Source organism: Cryptomeria japonica, chromosome 10 (genome assembly GCF_030272615.1).
Source record: "Cryptomeria japonica chromosome 10, Sugi_1.0, whole genome shotgun sequence".
NCBI classification, from domain to species: domain Eukaryota; kingdom Viridiplantae; phylum Streptophyta; class Pinopsida; order Cupressales; family Cupressaceae; genus Cryptomeria; species Cryptomeria japonica.
Window position 1 is genome coordinate 250,227,012 of NC_081414.1, and position 19,599 is coordinate 250,246,610.

A 19,599-nucleotide genomic window follows, 5' to 3' on the forward strand; every position below is an offset into this window, starting at 1 on the left:
TAATTCAAAAGATTATATGTGCACAATAGCTCAATTTTGAATATAAGTTAGATCAAATGTAGCTAAATTTTAAATAAGATAGATAAGATCACACTAATATTTGTTGTATGGTTGAAAACCTTGTTCTATGTATGAATTTTCTGCATTAATTCAATTAAAAATAATAATAATTTTATCTAAAAGACAATATATTAATCAAAATTTTGATTAAAACAATTTTTATTTATTTTTTATTAATTTCAAAATAGAAAAACTGAATCAAATAAAAAATAATTGAACATTCCAAAGTCCTTCTAATTAACACTAAAACAACAAATTTATCCATAAAACTAAAATAATAGAAAATAAATAAGGAAATATGCACTTTCTCCTCCACAAACCTAAATCATTTAATGATAAGTTAAAACAGAATTCAAAAATCATAAGAAGCAAATTGTTGGTGAAAGCATTGAATAATCCTCATAAATGTACTGGCGTTCAATAATTAGCACAAATGTACTTTGATTCTGGTGTGATTGTAGTCGAAGTTTTAAAACCGCTAAACTAGGGATGCCATGTATATATCTCCATAGAAGAGACATAGACAATGTGTATACATCACGTGTTTCTCTGCATTTTCATATTTACAAAATCCAACAATTGCTGGAAATTTCCTCGTGCCGTAGAGACCCTGTTGACTGTCGGCGGAGATCCAAATTCACATTGCGACATCAAAAAGTAACACCAGATTTCCGTCAATTGACAGCTAAAAGCTACAACTCACCAAACAGTTCAGTAGTAGGTGTGGCTTACATTAAAGCCCTTGGTGCCCCCACTCATCTGACGACATCATTCTGTCACCCGACAGGAAAATGTAAGCGGAGTGCTACAGGTTTTTATGTCTGAAGACCATTTTCTGTCGAATAACGCGAATTGGAAGCCCGTCAAGTTGCGGAGAGTCACTGAACGCAAACGTTAATAGACAGCTACAAGAATCTCAGGTTCCCGTCTTCAGAAAAGAGTAAATTATTTGTTCACACATTTTTCTTCTTCTGACGCTGCTTTAATTGATTTCTCTGTGAAAGGCTACCAAAAAAGTCTCTTATTTAAAAGTCCATTGAGTTCTCGAATCCCTTCAATGTTTCTAAGGCTCAAAAAAATCTGGCCAAAAATCCTTAAAAAACCCCATAAACCGGATCCATAAGCTAAAAAGTATCGGTAAAAGCCTTCACATATCACAATGCAGGTCCAGGATCGAGCTGCTGCAAAGCCGTCGAAGCCCAGAATTGCCTCTTACGCAGCGGACGCCCCGTCGGAGTCGATTTACGATGAATATCATGACCAGAAGCCCCGCTTCTGGGACTGGTTTTCGAACAATCTGCCCAAAATAATTATCGTGGGGTTTATATTCATAAGCGCCTTGATACTCATCATTCTCCGCAATGGCGGTGACACGGCTGCATTGCTGTGCTTTGAATCTGTCTCAAAAGAAATGGAAACAATTGCTTATCCAGAGGTTCACTTCAAGGACATTGAAGTTATCAGAGACAGCAGCAAATACAGCATCATTAAGGCAGAGAAATGGATTGTTGTTGCCGTTACGGGTACCCCGACGGAGGAAGTCCATCAATTGACCAAGATCAGGGGCTGGCGGGTCGTGGCCGTGGGAGATTCAGAGACGCCATCCGACTGGGATGTCAAGGGTGCAATTTTTCTGTCTGTTGACCAGCAATCTGCTCTGGGCTATCGGATCCTTAATCATGTTCCTTATAATTCTTATGTAAGAAAGAGCGTAGGGTATTTGTTTGCCATTCAGCACGGGGCCAAGAAAATATATGACGCAGATGAGCACGGGTCGGTTATCAACGGGAATTTGAGTACCCATTTCGACGTAGAGTTGATTGGAGAAGAGGCCCGGAGGGAGCCCATGTTGCAGTATGTGAATAAGCATAGCCGAAATGATAGAATTATTGTAAACCCTTATATTCATTTTGGTCAGAGATCTGTCTGGCCTCGGGGTTTGCCTTTAGAGGATGTCGGTGACGTTAATCCTGAGGATTACTATGGCGAGGTTTACAGTGGAAAACAATTTATTCAGCAGGGAATTGCCAATGGGCTTCCCGATGTAGATTCGGTGTTTTATTATACTAGAAAGTCCGGAATTGAGGCATTTGATATCAGATTTGATTCACATGCTCCACCAGTTTCCCTGCCTCAGGGGATTATGGCCCCTGTGAATTCTTTTAATACTTTAATTCATAGCCCTGCTTTTTGGGGTCTGATGCTTCCTGTTTCTGTCAGCACTATGGCCTCTGATATACTCAGGGGCTACTGGGCACAGAGGATTTTGTGGGAGATTGGTGGTTATGTTGCCATTTATCCTCCCACTGCTCACAGAATTGATCGAACCCAGTCATATCCATTTTCAGACGAGAAGGACCTCCATGTTAATGTAGGTCGTTTGATTAAGTTTCTTATATCCTGGAGGTCTAACAAGCCAACCCTGTTTGAGAAGATTTTGCATTTGAGCCATTCCATGGCTGTGGAGGGGTTCTGGACTTCACAAGATGTGACGTTCACTGCTTCTTGGCTTCAGGATCTGCTGGCTGTTGGTTACCTTCAGCCGAGATTGTTGTCATTAGAGCTGGGCAGGCAAAGTGCTGTAGTGTTCCATGGAGATCATAAGGAGTTTGTGCCTCTGAAGCTTCCATCAGTGCATCTTGGTGTAGAGGAAGCAGGTGCAGTGAATTTTGAGATTGGAAATCTGATTAGGTGGAGGAAGTTTTATGGGAATATAGTGCTTATAATGCACTGCAGTGGATCTGTGAATCATACTGTTCTAGGGTGGAGAATGCTGTATGGTCGCATATTCAAGAGTGTGGTTGTTGTATCGGAGAAGAGTAATCCAGATCTTGGAGTTGAGTATGCAGAGTGGTGGCAAGTTTACAAGTAAGTTTCTCAGATTGCACCGGTTTCTGTCTTTTGTTAATATTTTTTTTCATTTGATCTGGAATCACTTTCTCCTTTAGGACCTTGTGCAAAAATATATAAGAGATCAGGAAAATGAATCTTCTGTTTGATAATCTGGAAATTGATGCCTGCTACAAGATCTGATCACATGTTGAAATCATTGGGTCACAATGTTTATAAACGAAAATTGTGTATCTTTCATTCTTATGCGCTTTCTATGCCTTGAGCATATAATAATTTTGGTGTTTTGCTCCTGCATTTGTCACTTATTACAATTCTCCTTTGAATTGTATTTAAACATCAATTCTTTGCAATGTTTTGTCTATGAGCCTAATGTTTACAACCTTATCTTGTTTACCCATATCTTTTTCTCAGAATAAGATCTTGTGACTCAATGCAACCTTTATGTTTTACTTGCATCTTGTTTCTGAATTGTTTGAACTTCTTATCTTAAAGATAACATAGCTAACAAATTCGTGTGCCTTTTGTGCAAAATGCTAGAACAATCCCTTTCAACTTGAGACCAAAGCTAATTTGTTAATAATGCCTTATACATCGCTGTAACAGCTCCTGAAAATGAGATAAATTATTATTAGCCGATTCATTAGCATGATGCAGTCCTACTCAAGCACTAAAGAACGTATACTGATCACATTTGATTTTGCAAAATGTTATTCCTGAACACCTGATTAGGGAAACCATTTGATCATCATTAGATCTCCCATGGAATAAAATCTTATGTTAGTTGTACTTGGGTTCATTATTCCACTGTGAACTAAAGTAACTCACTTGGTAATAGATAGTAAGAACGGCCATCACAGGCTTCATTCTCCTACTTGAACTGACTTTTGTACCCTTATTTATTAGCAAATGCTTTGAATAATGCTTCTGGATTAAACCGTGTTTGCAATTTTTTGTATCAACATATCTGATCACACTCTGTGATCCATCCTTTTTTACAGTTTGTTCTCTACCTCTTGATGATGGATCACGTAGTGTGATCTGAAACATTGATACCAAAAATTGCAAACACAGTTTAATCCAGAAGCATTATTCATTGTAATTATTGACTGTGGAAATCTAATGAAATTAAGCAAATGCATTGGTATACTATATTTGCCTTGCTATGTCCTCCTCAATCTGTTTACCATTTATGCAAGCAACAGAACCTTATATTGGAACCATGTGCATGTGTATGCAATATGGCCCCCCAAAAAATGGAATGTGTAAAATAAACCTTGGGTGAAGCTGCCCTAGGTTAGTATCAATAACAACAGTATGTGTCTAGCTTAGACTACAGCCAAGGATAACTCACGTAACCATTGTTGTTGTGCCCCTGCCCAAGTGATATTGCCATTAAACTCACCCCTCTACCAGCAGACAAGAATCACCCTCGATACTAACTAAGCATTTAATTTAATTTTATTGTTTAAACTTAAGCATAATGGATTTAACCCTTGGTACTAGGAAATGGGGATGGAGATTGGATGTGTGTGCTAATTATTATGGTGTGAAGTCTCCATATAGCTGATGCGTGATTGCTGTTATACAGCTCTTTATTATTGGCACATCTTATTTTAGTGTGTCTCCTTAATTTATTTTTGAGACAAAATACTAATATCCAGTGTTGCAGGGAGAGGTGTCTCCCACCACCTGGGACACGTCTCTGGTGCTGGAGACATCCAACCTGCATCTTCATTTGTTTCTTAAAAAAGCCCTAAATGCAAAAAAAAAACTCACAATGGTAATGGTATTGATTTTTGTCATAAGCTTCTAAGTATCTGTCTCAGGTGAGAACTCTAGCCACTTTTCATTTTGCAGGCAGTGCCAATTTCCTTTTCTTTTCCATTTTCTGGACACACATGGGGAATGATGTGTTTCATGTTCAAGTCCTCAGAGTCACCATGTCAATTTTTAATTTTAGGAAGCATTTTACAAAGCACAATGCGACAATGTGTCACTGTGAGAGGCTGTATGGAGGCAATGGGGTGTCATGTCCCCTCCTTGGTCCTTATATATATATATATCCTAATAAAATAATAATTATTAATTAATATAATAATTACCAGCAAATTATTTATTACTTACATGAAACATAATTTATTATTTATTAATAATCTTAAATTAATATAATATTATTATAAATTGATAATATTATTTATTTATTAATAATCCGCCTTTTGCACATTCAAATTACTTGATAGTAATAATCAGGCATAGCTATTAATATTAGCTATTAATTAAAGTTGCCAGTTAATAATAACCAAAAGCTCTTGAGATATTATCATTGATGTCAAAGAATTGACATCTACTTATAGCAGCAAATTTGAAGTAGACTAATGATCAATTACTATATCTGCTTGTAATATATAGAAGACTCAGCCTACAGTATACAGAGGTCATATTTTATATATATATATATATATATCTGAGTATATAATACATACACATCTTGATGAAGATATATTCTACAGCACATATACGCTTTGTAGTCTGCGTACAGAATACTCATACACTTTGTTGAAGACTCGGATACATATTCTGAGCACACAGTATATGAATATAATCTGCGATGTATAAATAAATACAGTCCGAGTGTTATACACTGATGCATGCGGTAACCCAGACATAGATATATGGTTCTGTGTGACAGCTACGTAGTAAATAATTAATATGAAGTTCACAAAGTTATTCACAACAGCAAATTAAATGACAGTCGACTATATGAATAAATGACCATAATACACAAGCGATATGTCAAAAGTAGTGTTTCTTCTCTACATGGGAAAATAAGTAGCAGATCATGAATATCGTATTTATAATATGGAAAGAGTAGTCAATGGATATTTTGGAGAGGACCAAGTCATTCCCTAGAGGGTGGGAATTCACGAATTTGTTTAGCATTAACAAATCAATATAATCAACGGCGATTCCTTAGTAGTAATCAATTCACTTGGGTAAGGTGCGTCTCTTTTAAAAGGATGCGTCGTTCTACATAGACACCAAGATATAAATAACATTTGAAGATCGTAGGGAGAACATATTGGGGAAGGAATATGGGCAACAATGGAATAGATTGGGAATTATTGTTAATTGTGTGGATCAGAATTAAAATTTATCTTCTTCCATGTATTATCTATCACTGAATTGTTGTATAAATCTGATTGTCTTCTTTTATGTTGCAGGAGAGGAGGAGCATTTTTATTTCAATGTCCATTCTCTCACATTTCATTTGGTATATGTAGTGGGCTGGGTACGGTCAAGCGATGTCTTGACCGGCCATGTCTTTTGGACATGGCCGATCAAGACATCACTTGATCGTGCCCCCTCACGATAATAAATGTTTGAATGAGAGACTTCATTTATCTCTCATTCAATCATTTATCTTACCGAGGCTATCATGCATTAACACTCCCTCTTAGCTAGGTAAAATAAATGTAAAAGGTATTGGGAGCAATATTCATAAATCGTATGATGCTTATCTTGGGACCATAGTTTCAAGATGTGAATTGCCTTTGTCGGCGATTCTATTCACAAACTCTTGAGTGGATTGCCTCAGTTGGTGATTCTATCCATGAGCTCTCACGTGGATTGCCTCAGTCGGCGATTCTATCCGTGAGCTCTTGTGTGGATTGCCTCAATCGGCGATTCTATCCACAAGCTCTCAGTCGGCGATTCTATCCACAATCTTGAGTTATTGTAAGATCGTCACCTTCCAATAACCTCAAAAATACAAGTGGAAATCATTTGGAAGTCGTCACTTCCTCATGATTTACATAGGGCCCATAAAATAATTATTAGTATTAACAATAATAATCAATATTTACAATTTTTACCTCAGAAGTGCTCAATCTTGATTAGTAAGCTCCCTCTCAATCACAAGGTATCTTGAGTTTCTTCTAGAGAACATATTTTTCTGAACATACGTCTGAATTTCTGACTTCAGTAAGGGGCTTGTAGTTTAAGTTTGAGAGGACAAGTTCTTGCAATGTGGCCATATTCGAGACTTTCAAGGAGATATCAGTCTGATCTTAATTGGATCTTCCTTCAGGCGGTTAGGCTTTATAGAAGGAAACCTGGCTCTGATACCATGTTAATTTTGTGGATCAGAATTAAAATTTATCTTCTTCTATGTATTATCTATCACTGAATTGTTGTATAAATCTGATTGTCTTCTTTTATGTTGCAGGAGAGGAGGAGCATTTTTATTTCAATGTCCATTCTCACACATTTCATTTGGTATATGTAGTGGGCTGGGTACGGTCAAGCGATGTCTTGACCGGCCATGTCTTTTGGACATGGCCGATCAAGACATCACTTGATCGTGCCCCCTCACAATAATAAATGTTTGAATGAGAGACTTCATTTATCTCTCATTCAATCATTTATCTTACCGAGGCTATCATGCATTAACATTTATCATATCTGGTATGTGCTCATAAAAGGAGGTCAGATTACATCAGTGTTGATCACCATCAATTAGATCAGACTAGAATTGTTATTAAGTTACATGCAGTAACATACTTGTCCTGAGTGAATTGCATAGAGAATGAGTTTTAAAGTAGGCTTAATATATGCAGCCCGATAATGTCTGTATGCAGAATATAATAATAATACTAACATAGATTGCAATATGTATAATACTAATATTTAAACTCATAACAATGGCAGACCAGATCTGTTATTCATCACATCTGTCTGCCTTTCTCCAGCCACACTATATATTAATAACCAATATTTTTAACCAGTGATAGTATCAATAATTTATAGAATAGGTAATTAGCAAGTACATAAATTATTGGTAATATTATTTAATTCATTTATTTATTTATGTATATATATATTCCAATAAGAATAAGGAATAATATAAGGGTTATAAATATAGGTATTGTTATGATATTACTATAATGATTATAATTAATATAATATCTATTAGTAATTGTTCTGCAGTAACAAATAATAATTCATATAATTAAATATGTAAATGACTTATAAATGAATCAGAATAAGATTAATTATCTAGTATGGTAAATTAGCAAGTATTTGATAGACTAAAGAAAGACAGGATATCACAGATTTGTTTCATGTTAAGATAGACTTGACTCTTAATCAAGTTAGTTTAAGTCATAAGTACTTTGAAATAGATTAATTATGATTAAAATAGACCAAACCCTAGTAGGGGACATTACAAGGCTGTATGGAGGCAATGGGGTTTCTGCTTTTATCACAGTTGGGAAGTGAAAATGATATTAAGTTGCAAAAGTCAAAAAGAAATGGAAGATTCTGTTAGAGTGTAATCCTAATGACTTGGCATTTTAGAGCCTTGCATTTTTTTTTATGATTTCACCACAATTGCCTTTGTATTACAAGGGCATTTCGGTGGCAGCAGGGGGGAGAAGCATCTGATGTCATGACCATGAAAGAAAAATTTAGAATTTATGTTAATGCCTACAAATAAAACCATTAAAAGGTAACTTATAATTGAATGATATTTAGTACACTTTTCAAAATAAAAAAAACAAAAGAATTACCAAAATATGAAAATAATGAATGCTGGCTTTTCCAAAAGTAAAATTAGAAGGTAGATACAATGAATGTTAAAAGTGACTAAGTGTATTACCAAAAAATATCTCATTAAATAAAAATAAATTAAACAATGTAAATGAAATAAAATAATTCTTAAATAAAAATTAGAAATTTACTTGTCCATGTATGTATGTAGTATATTGAATAGTCCTAAAGAAAATAAAATAACTCTCAAGTAAATAAAATAACTATGTGTCTTTTTTCATCTATTTGCTTATCTATTTGTTTGTTTGTATAGGCTTAAACAGATATCAATATAGGCACATTGAGCTAATATCTATCGGCATCTTAGAGATAGTTCTATTTATGATATCTATACAAGTATTGAAACACCTCCATGTTGCACTGCATCGATCGAAATTGTTTATAATAGTTGCATAAGATTTCACAGCTTGCTTTTTTTTAAAATCAAACAAAAACTAATCTGGTTACATGTTTGATTTATTGTGCAACTGCACTGTATTGATTCTCTTATCTTTTTTAAATCATTGATTTTAAATCATGTTTTTACTTTTTTTAAACAAAAATTGTTGTCTTAGTGTGGATTCTGGTAACATATGGTACAGCAGATCCAGTCAATAATAAAATATTATCCAACTCGAACCTTATCAGCTAAAAACACCCCTTTATATTATTACCAGTAAAAGGAATACATTACACATACATTTTGTTTTTGCCGAGTAGAGGCTGCCACTCAAAACAAGATTTGTTCAATACTTCTCTTCTTTTAATGTTAATTCTGTTTTCACCTAAAATCAACATCCAACCCTGAACAGAAAGGGCAGGTGACGAAAGGACCAGTTGTATGCTTCCAAGTTTCCAACTATAATTATTGACATACCAAGATATACATTCTTCAGCCAGAAACAACTGGAAAACCCCTATCTATGGAGAAGGATTGATGGAGAAGTTTTCTTCATCACAGCATAGCAGCTTTGTCATCATGTCCTTAGGGGATATCCCTTTGCTTTGCTATCATCCCCTTTCTCATAAGAGTGAATTTGGTTTACAATCAATAGCTTCATAAACATATGATTCCAATATAGTCTCTGTTTTTCCAATAATCTGTGTACTTCTGTAAAGTGCCTCAAATATAGGGAAGGAGATGCTGAGAATTTTAATTTTGGATGTACTTAAAGTGCTTTTTCATTCTTGGCAAACCACACTATTTTGGATATTTTTCAGTTCCGTGACTATAAATCTCAACAGCCCTAAAATCAGGCTTTAAATTCTCCTCCTTAGTCTACACACAGACTGCTCCAATTGGAATGAGATTAATGTTTGATCCATTTGAACCTTCTTCAGTGAACAAAGTCCCTTATTGGGCCAAAACTATCGTTATACTTTTTCAGATTCTCTGCCATTAAAGAGGCTGTTTTGGCAGGGAAGTCAGACAACCATAATATCGATCTAGCCCTTGATTTTTTGCTTAAGTTGACCCCTTCATTGGCTGCCTGATCTGTCACCGAATTCCTTGATCACTTAATATGAGAAAATTTTAGCTTGTTAAAAAAACTTTCCATTGATTTTATTTTCTCAAGCACATTACAAAGGATCCCGGAATTTCCATGATTCTTGCTCACCATATCTATTTTTACCTTGGAATCACCTTTAGCTTCCACCTTTTCCCAATCCTTATTGATCACTTTGTTAAGGTGAAAATTTCTACCCCATTGTTAGCGTCTTGGCCTGAGTCCGAAGCCAAAATAAGTATTGGTTGCCACTGCTGTCTCTAAAATCACAGCCCCCACCACCAGCACTTGGATTACATTTTGCTGCAAGTACAAATTCACAAATTTATCCGAAGGAGGAGACCAACAACAAATCTCAGCCACAGGATTATCTTTCAAACTAATATTGTCACCTAACCACAACTTTCCAGCCCTCCTTTGAAAATATGCTCTCTAAGTCTGCAATTAAGGATTTCATTTGCCCCACGCCAGTTCTACAGGAAAAATATTATCCTTAAATAATAAATACCCTTTGGTTCCTCTCCAGCCTTATATTTCAAACAGGAATAGAAGGGAGGACTTGCAATAATTATTTTAGCCCTTTGTTTTTGTAATTATAGGTCCAGTTATTTAATAAAACTGCAAGATTCTGGCAGATCCCATGGTAGTCCCCATTTGCTCATCACCCAAGACTGAAGTTAGTAGAAAAAGAATGGTGAAGAAAAATGAGATCACCATTTTCTCTACAGAGGAGGCAACATGGAGGTCCCAATTTGCCCATTAACATTAATCCTTCAAATTTGAGCTTTCCCTTTATGTGTCAGCCAAAAGAAATGCTGTAGCTTCAGGCAACCATGGCTGGTCCATATTCTCTGAAACCCAACTCTATTCTTATTAATTTTGCCCGTTCTCCTAATACTAGCATTGCTTCTTTTACTGTGATTCCATCAGTTTTACTTATATTCCAAATTAAACAATTTGATCTTTTGATATTAGGAATTGACCATTTACTAAGCAGCAATTGTAAATCTTCAGCTGCTGTGATCAAACAAGGAGGCATTGATGGGAAAGGCTTCCAAGAACCCACATTGTTTTCATTAATAGTATGATTACAAACCTTGTGGACTTAAAATAAAGTTGATTTCCAATATAACCAATCTCTTAATTCTTAAATCTGAGAAGAGTGATTGAGATTGGTCAAACATTGTAATAATTGATGGGATTGTTCACAAAATAAAAAAATCATGATTAAGATTGTGATGGTTATGCGATTTAAAAATGACGGGCCAAACCTTTTTAGAGACAAGGAACTTCAACACAAAAGCTCAAAACTGAATGCTTTATTGGAAGTAGGAAGGGGCCTTGCCCACCTTGTAAATTTAGAATAATGCACAGGAATTTCATGGCATCATTCACTGGCCTACTGCCGTTGCAACTATTTAAATCACTAAACAATGTATTGAATCGTGATATTTGAAGTATTTTGAGTTGTATGTAGTTTTCCGTTTCATAAAGCCCATAGTCTTATCAGCTTGCGATCTAGAAAAGATAATTAACTTGATAAGAAATTAGTAGTGTTTATGTTAATGATCTAGGAAATAATGTCCTGGAGATCAATTTAAGCACAGCTATATTTGTATAGAGTCCCATCAAGCACCTAATAAGTGTGGACTTGCAACAGAACCCTGAGTCTCATCCAATGCTTATCAAGGAAAGAGAGCTAACTTTGTAAGAAATTGAGGGTCAATTTTTTTTGCATAAAGATTGAGGTTGTTCGGGAGAATCATGAGCTGAGGATCAAGTAGGGCACAGATCAACATGTCTTAAAGAGTCCCAGCAATCTATCATAGTCATATGAAAACACTTGCAGAAGTGGAAAACAACAGAACATACACCTAGTATCATGAATATTATAAATGCTTTTTCTTTTATTTGTATGTCTCATTAGTTATTTGACAGTGCCAGGATGCTTCCAAGTGAAGCATATGAGTGCATCAGGTTTCAATGTGTTGAAAGTGCATGGATTTTCACCAAACAATTGCTTCATTTGCTGGATGACATTCTTTTCAGATTCTAAAAGTCAATTTTGATTTTACGATGTGGAGAAAAATTGTTGTCTTATAAAAGAATTTTTTTGCAATCAAAGTAAAGTTACAATACATTGGTTTTGCACTGTGAAGAATTTGGAGAATTCACTCTATGAAACATGTCATAACATTTCATTAGGAGTGTAAGAAGTGTAACGGTTTCAATTATAAATAATAGATTCTTAAATAACCATCATATTTTAACTTCATTTAGAGGAAAGAAACATGAAGATGGACATAAGGGGAATTTTGTTGGACTTTGACTAGAAGAATAAATGGCGAAATAGACTTTTACAAGGTATTTGGACTGATCGATCATGAATCCAGTAACTTGATTCGTGAAAGTTGAAGCATTCCAAAATATATGAGGGAACTCTTTAGGTTTTAATGTATATATATAGCTTTTGGATATCGAATGGGAGTTGAACAGATCTTTAAGGCCCTTGGTAAGAACATTCACTACACTGATATTGTCTCTACATGGTCTTTGCTAAGGTACAGTTACAATTATCTGTAGGATTAAGGAATCCCAGTGAACCTCCCAGTGATCAGGTTCACTGTTTCTTATAATTGCATCCAATGGACGGACATGCACAACTTTGTTGTTTTTGGTGCATTGGAGAAGCAGCTAAAAGAAAATCTATCATTGAGTGCATAAGAAAATGGAGGATCTTTTTAGAGAGAGTCTGTTTGGGCATTGGATAACGTGTTTGTCAATTACTAATTGCAAAACCATATTTGAGGGAAAGCATTCAAGTATGCATGGCATGTAACATCTACAATAACTCAGGAGTCAGAATAGAAGCATTGTTATGTGGGGCAGGTTCTAAGTACTGTTGTGTGGGATACCGCATATTTAAGGTATCTCATGATGGAGAAATTGCTATACTAGTTAGGAATAGCAATCTGTCCATTAGCTTATCCACCTCTGAATGATAAGTTTAATGCAAGCTATGATTTGTATAAGAATGGCGATTTTGGTGCAAGATATTATTTGCACAGTGGTGATTGGTCATATGCAAAATTCCGTCTACATGGAAATGGTCAGTCTTATGAAAGGCTATGCAATACCTAAGTACATGGATGCTTATCAGTGGTATTTATGCGATTATTCTGGGATGAAGATCTGGACACGTCTACTTTGGTGTATCATATTATTAATGATTGTTAAGCCAACAAGCCACTCTGCAGATCATAATTGAAAAAGAGTGGTTTTTACTTTGACCTCTTTCTGAAAGGTAAGAAACTTCCAGATATCTGAGTTAGTTCATGATCTTTTAGAAATCAATGTCATTGATGGGCTAGGTTGGAGGAATGACAATCCTTCCCTCAATAGCATGTGAACAGAATTTTTTGTCATGGATTGTTACAGAGCAAATGCATTTCCCAGAAGCAGCAAAACTACAATGCCATTTTCCTACGTCACAAGGTTCGAATTTGAGTTTGAGTTCGGCAACAATGAAATTTGGATGAAAATCGACTAGGGTAAAAAATTTGAAAAAAAATTCGACATTAAATTCGCTTTGTACATTTTTTATAAAAAATATAAATAATAATTTAATTTTCTAATATATAAATAATAAACTAAAAAATAAATAATATTATATTAAATTTGAACAAATTATAATAAATTTTAAAATATTATAATATTAATATGTTCGAAATTTAATCTAAATGATATTATATGTAAATAATAAAATATTATTATTTAAAAATCTAATTTAAATATTTTAAATATTAAATTTAAATATATTATAAAAAATTAAATAAATAAACGAATGTCATGGGTTAAAATCATAAAATATAAAGCTACTAAATTTAGTTGAAAAAAACAAAAGGTTAAAAGAAAAACAAAACTTAAAAATAAAAGGCTCGTTCGCAGAAAACCCTAACAGGTCAGCCCGATAGAGGAAGGAGCAGACGAGCACAATCTACAGGAGTTTCACGCAGCAGAGACGGAAAGAACCTATGAAATTCATGAAGGGTAGTATGGAAAAAACCATGTCGCGAAGGTAAAGAATCGAAAGAACCGTGACGCAAAGGATAGACAAAAAGAACTGTAAGGGATAGATGGAAAAAAACGTAACACATTGATTTTCCTTTGTGTGATGTCTCAAAGCTCAACCTGCTCCACACTCGGTTTTGTTATTGACAGAGGCAGGAAAGAAAAAAATTAAGCCCTTCAGTTGTACGAATCTAAAAGGCGAATTTGAACGAATTTTTAATGACGTTTTGGAGTTTGACGAATGCCGAATTTCGAATTTCATGGTTGAAATTCGGCGAACCCTGTGACTTAGCCATTTTCTATTGCCTAGAGTTCTTTGGCAGATATGATTCAAAAGCAATAACTGCATAATCATTAGTAAGAACTGAGAACATGTTTTGTTTGGAGAACTCTTAAAATGCTGAACATTCTTGTCTGTCACCAATTACGCCATAACTGCAGAGGACAAGGAAGACTTTCATTGCAGAAGTTGAGGCAAACTAGTATTTGTTGCTAACATGTAAATGAAAACTGTGTTTTGTGGATGGTTGTGCAGTACAATGTAGAATGAGATCAGATCCCAACAACCAAAAATAAAAGTTTAGAAACTGAAATTTGATGAATTGGGGTAGAAACAAGAGATTTTTTGAGGCAACTGATATAAGAGCCAACATGTTTCATATTGAATGGAATTTGATGTTAGTGGTCAAGAGCTGAGAATGTGTAATGAGTGGGAGAATTGAATATCTTCTTCAATCATCTTGGTGCATGGATAGCTGTTTACTGTTCACATATGTGAAAAAAAGGAAAGAACATAAAGTGGGAAATCAAATGTGAAGGCAAAATTGAAAGGAAGTTCGCATGAATGATTGTAGGATGTAAAGTGGCCTTATAAACAGAAAAAATGATTTGATTTAAAATGGAATAGTGCAACCAAGTTTCAATTAAATACTAGGAATTCTTTCAATATATCAATTGTCTACAATAATGAGATGTATTAGGAGAAAGACTTTGAATGAATGAGAGACTTATCGTCCCTTTGAAGCATACCGGTCTCAGTCACCTGTTTTGTCAATTCTATTTCAAATATTTAAAATTTGATGAATTGAAAGAATTCTAAATAGGTCAATTGAAAATCTAATCCAGTCCATCTGCACTTTCAACCGTGAAGCATATGTTGATAAATTTGTCAACTGTTGTAACCTAAATCTTTCAACTTGAATAAAGCACCCTTTAGGATGTTTACCTTTAGATAGATCTGTTTGGGGGTGAATAAAAAAGTTGATCCATACGTTGTCATTGAATAACTTTGTCCTTTATTGCATGTATTATGAAGAACTTAGTCTGTCAAGCTGCAAACAACTTTCTGTTTTTTTGACAGCCAGAAAAATCTCTAAAAGCCTCGTCATCAATTTTTCCTTAGATCATAAGCCAGATCATAACCTGTGTGCACCACCTTCCTGATTTCTGTATCTTGAACTTAAGGTCAAATTTAATCAGTTTTCAAATTTCTAGCCAAACTCAAGCTGGGCGACTAAGATACCAAGTAAAAGTAAGACTGGAGAGTGGTAACATATGGCTAGATTATGATCTAGTTCTCTCTAGGATACTTTTACGAGGTGCATGAAGTGATCCAAAAACTTAGTCTGCCAAATGCCTGTATAAATACAACATTTTAAAAATGCAGGCAACAAGGACATTATGGCTTTGTCATATATAGAAACATAAGTGTGAGAAAGGAAACTTCATAGTTAACTTTCAGCGCAAACTCTGATTAGAATACTAGTGCTAAACAATGGTTACTAAACACAAAAAGTTATATATAGCATAGGGACGGTTGATTTTTGAGAATCAATAAATCATAAGAATTGACAAGGCTGAATGTTGCCAAGAGAAGTTTAATACTGGGGTGCCAAAAGAATATCACTGTTAGTGAAGATTGAAGCATGACACTAGTGTAAGGGGCATTAATAGATACAGATGAGCTTTAGGAAGATTATTGTTGTCTGGAGGAAATTTCACTTTATTTAACGAGTTAGCTTCAAGTCAATAGAAGCTACAGTTGTTGGGTATGGTAGGATGATGGCAAGAGGGTACAAATGACAGTGAAGATGGAGAAGAATATGTACTGGAAGCTAAAAGCAACCAAAATATAACTTTATTGTTCCTTCCAGCGCACAAGACAGCTGTGTTTGTAGTCTCTCTTTTGGTTTCTAATTCCTAAGGACAAATGTTCGCTGGAGGAATAAAATATGCAGTATGCCATATTAGGGGGCTAGTGGGAGGGTGAATAAAACACTTGTTTGAAAGGTGGTCACAAGCTAGACTCTGAGGAGAGTTTGAAACTTAAATTAAAGTCTACATCACATTGGCCATATGAGACCAAAACAAAGAGAGAAACCGGGATGACTCAATCAGGAATGGGTGTTGACTGGTTGATGGTCAGTATGCTTAGGAATTCAATAAGTATTGCATAGATTGATAGTTGTATTGTGCTTAGGGATTCTAATTACATATATCAGCTTTATGTTAAGCTTGAGTAGTGTTATACATGTAATTGACCTCAAGCGATGGGCTATATTCTTATTAATACAATAGATGACAGTTGTTCCCAGGTAAAGAGCAGAAGCATTATGTCTATTATGGCAATATCAGTTAATTGACTTTCTATTGCATCCTTCATATCTAGAATGCAAGAAGCTGGCCATGTTTTGAACATCTGATCTATATGTAAAGAAACTGCAGTGAGCTGACATGGTGGAAGGCAAAGAAAGGCTTTTAGTTGGATGACTGAGGACTAGGAACCATTTGAAGGTTAAATGGTTTCCTGCTTGATAAAAATTGGACCAGGGACTTGTTTTTAATGTTTATTTAACTTTAATTATCAAATCAACAATATGTATGAACAGATAATTTTTTTTTATAACTTAACATATACGGTTAGATAAGTCTGTGATTCTTGGCCTTTTGTCTTTTTAAATTCTTCTGATGAATTATTTCTAAATGTGGGAGATGTGCATGGCTTTTAGCCTTGCATCAGGCTCTTCATGGATGCCTGTGCTATGAATTTTTGAACTTCTCTGGCATAATGTAACAATTGTTAGATGACACTGGTATTGGTATGCTTTTTTGAATGACTGATGGATTGTTGCAAGATATAGGAAATGAACACAGGTTCTTAGCCTTGCATCAGTTTGCTAGTATTACATCTCCTTGAAGTGATCTCATGATGGATTAGACAGAGGTTATATTTGCTGAAGATCTTGTTAGGCTAACAATATGCAGGAAGAGATACACTCTGGAACATTTTTATAACAATTATGGTAAGATGCTGCAGAATTCTTGGCACGTTGCCCTTTTGAAGTAATCTAATGAAGTATTTCCGAATGTAGGGAATGAGCAAGGGCCCTTTGCCTCGCATCACTTTTATTGTGACATTCTCATTTTTTTTATTTGTCTTAAAATGTTGTTGCTATTTGTACATTAGAGCAGAAATTTATGTGGTGGTTGTATGATGTATCTATGTTAGTTTTGATTTCTACTGATATTTTAAAATAGGGCTTCTCTTGCTATGTATTTTTGAATAACACTGTTTCTTGTGATCGGTTTCCTCATTGAATTAACTTTAGACTACTTATTAATATACATTGCTTTCTGGAATTTTCAAGTTATCATATAGTCTTTGAGTTCTACCAGTTTACTTGGTTCTTCTGTATCCTCATGAAATTAATAATATGAAGTGGGAAAAGATTGTGCAGTGGATGGTAATATGCAGACTTAATGTAGTGCTAAAAAATCTAAGGACAAGTTTTTGTTTCTGCAGAATCTTCCCTAAGATATTTGAAAGGTACTCAAATGCAGAAGGCTTTATGTTTCTCAAGGAGGACACGATACTCAATTACTGGAATCTTGTTCAAGCTGACAAAAGCAAGCTCTGGATTACTCACAAGGTTAGTTTTAGTTTTTTTTATTCCACTTTAGTCAATGAAGATTTTTTATTTTCGGCTTGTGATCTTTCCTTGGTTGCTATTATTTCTAAATCAATCAATTTTGACCAAGTATTTTCTGAATTCTCCCCCAGGTTTCAGCATCTTGGGCAAAAGTGAGTTTGGATTCTAATAGCTCAGAATGGTATTTCAAAGATGGTGGCCGAGACACTGTGAAGAAGCTTTTGAGTGATTTACCTGTACACCTCCAGATTAAATACAGAGAGAGCATGGATGAGAAAAGTTTTGTTGTTTGCAGTTCTGAAGTATTTTATGTTCCACAACGTTTTGTTGGAGACTTTGTGGATCTTGTCTCTCTCGTGGGCGATTCAAATCTGCACCATGAGGTTGCAGTGCCTATATTTTTTCTTGCAATGGATACACCTGATATGTTTGATCCTAATGCCCTAAGCAATAGCATTTACCAGAGAGGTGGAACTTCTGATGCTTTGAGCTATTATTCAGCAGAAGTACATGCTGTGCATCCTTGGAAGGTGTCAAATGAGTCAGATTTTGTGCGGCTGTTAAAAGCAATGTCTTCTGGTGATCCTCTCCTTTTAGAGGTGCTTTGAAATGATACTGTAGGTGTGCTGCCAGGAATTATTGTTAGAAAACTTTGGCCCAACAAAAAAATAAGACTCCGGTAACAAATCCACAGGTTTTTTCAATGAAAAGAGAATCCTCTTATTTTGGTGGCTCAACAGGAGCTAGAGTGCACTGTTTCCCTTGATTTTTTATTTTTCACGCTCAGCATCTCAAAAGAGATCACCTGTTGTATATTGGGCCCTTAGATTCAGTATGGGGCATGTACTTCATCTTGAAAAGGTCCATGGAGTATGGAGCTGTATCGTCTAACAAGCTGGTTTGCTCCCCCATATGTATCCACGATCATCTTCTGCCAATTGGTCATCCTTAATGTAATTGGCCCTTAAGGGTTGATTTTTTAATTTGTTTGTGAATATTATTATTTTTTTATCAACATTCGTCATTGGCCTTACATGAAAAGGCAAAAATACTTGGATATTTTTTTGCGTCCGGTTGTAATTCTACTAGTCATTTCAATACTAAGCACAACTTCATATGTATTTTAATACAATACATTTTCGAGCATCTTAAAACAAACCTTTAGGAGGACCTAGGACAAACAAGTGGTTGTTTAGCAATTTTCCAAAAAGAGACAACTCCGCTAAATTAGTTTGTCGCTTGAGTTCTATCGCATTTAATTCTGAATCCTTCATGGAGACTACACTAAATTTGTGTGGACGTTTTAAAAGCTTAAGAAACCTGGTTGCCAGGTGGAAATCTGGAACCAATTGCATCACTCTGGTCAGCCTAAAGCATCTATGAACTACAACCACAAAGGAACACCATGTAAAAACATTTTAAGCAAAACGGGTGTGAACATGTAAAGCAATGCATCGTAAATGTTTGAAATTTGTAAGATCTTCCTTTTTGGAGGGCTTGTCTCGAAAGCTAGAGAAGAGGCAAGACTAGCATATAGTAGACTCGGAGTGTAGTGTTCACTTTCTCAGTACTTGAGTGGAGGAAGTGCTTTT

General features: G+C 35.2%; 1 protein-coding gene across 1 annotated transcript; it reads left to right on the plus strand.

Moving 5' to 3' along the window:
* The first annotated feature begins 592 nt into the window (after positions 1–592).
* LOC131059855 (probable glycosyltransferase STELLO2) lies at positions 593–19,076 on the plus strand. The gene is made up of 3 exons (XM_057992912.2): positions 593–2,928; positions 17,881–18,007; positions 18,139–19,076. Exons 1-3 carry the CDS (start codon positions 1,220–1,222, stop codon positions 18,613–18,615), a joined length of 2,313 nt encoding a protein of 770 aa, XP_057848895.2. The 5' UTR covers positions 593–1,219; the 3' UTR covers positions 18,616–19,076.
* Positions 19,077–19,599: the final 523 nt, after the last annotated feature.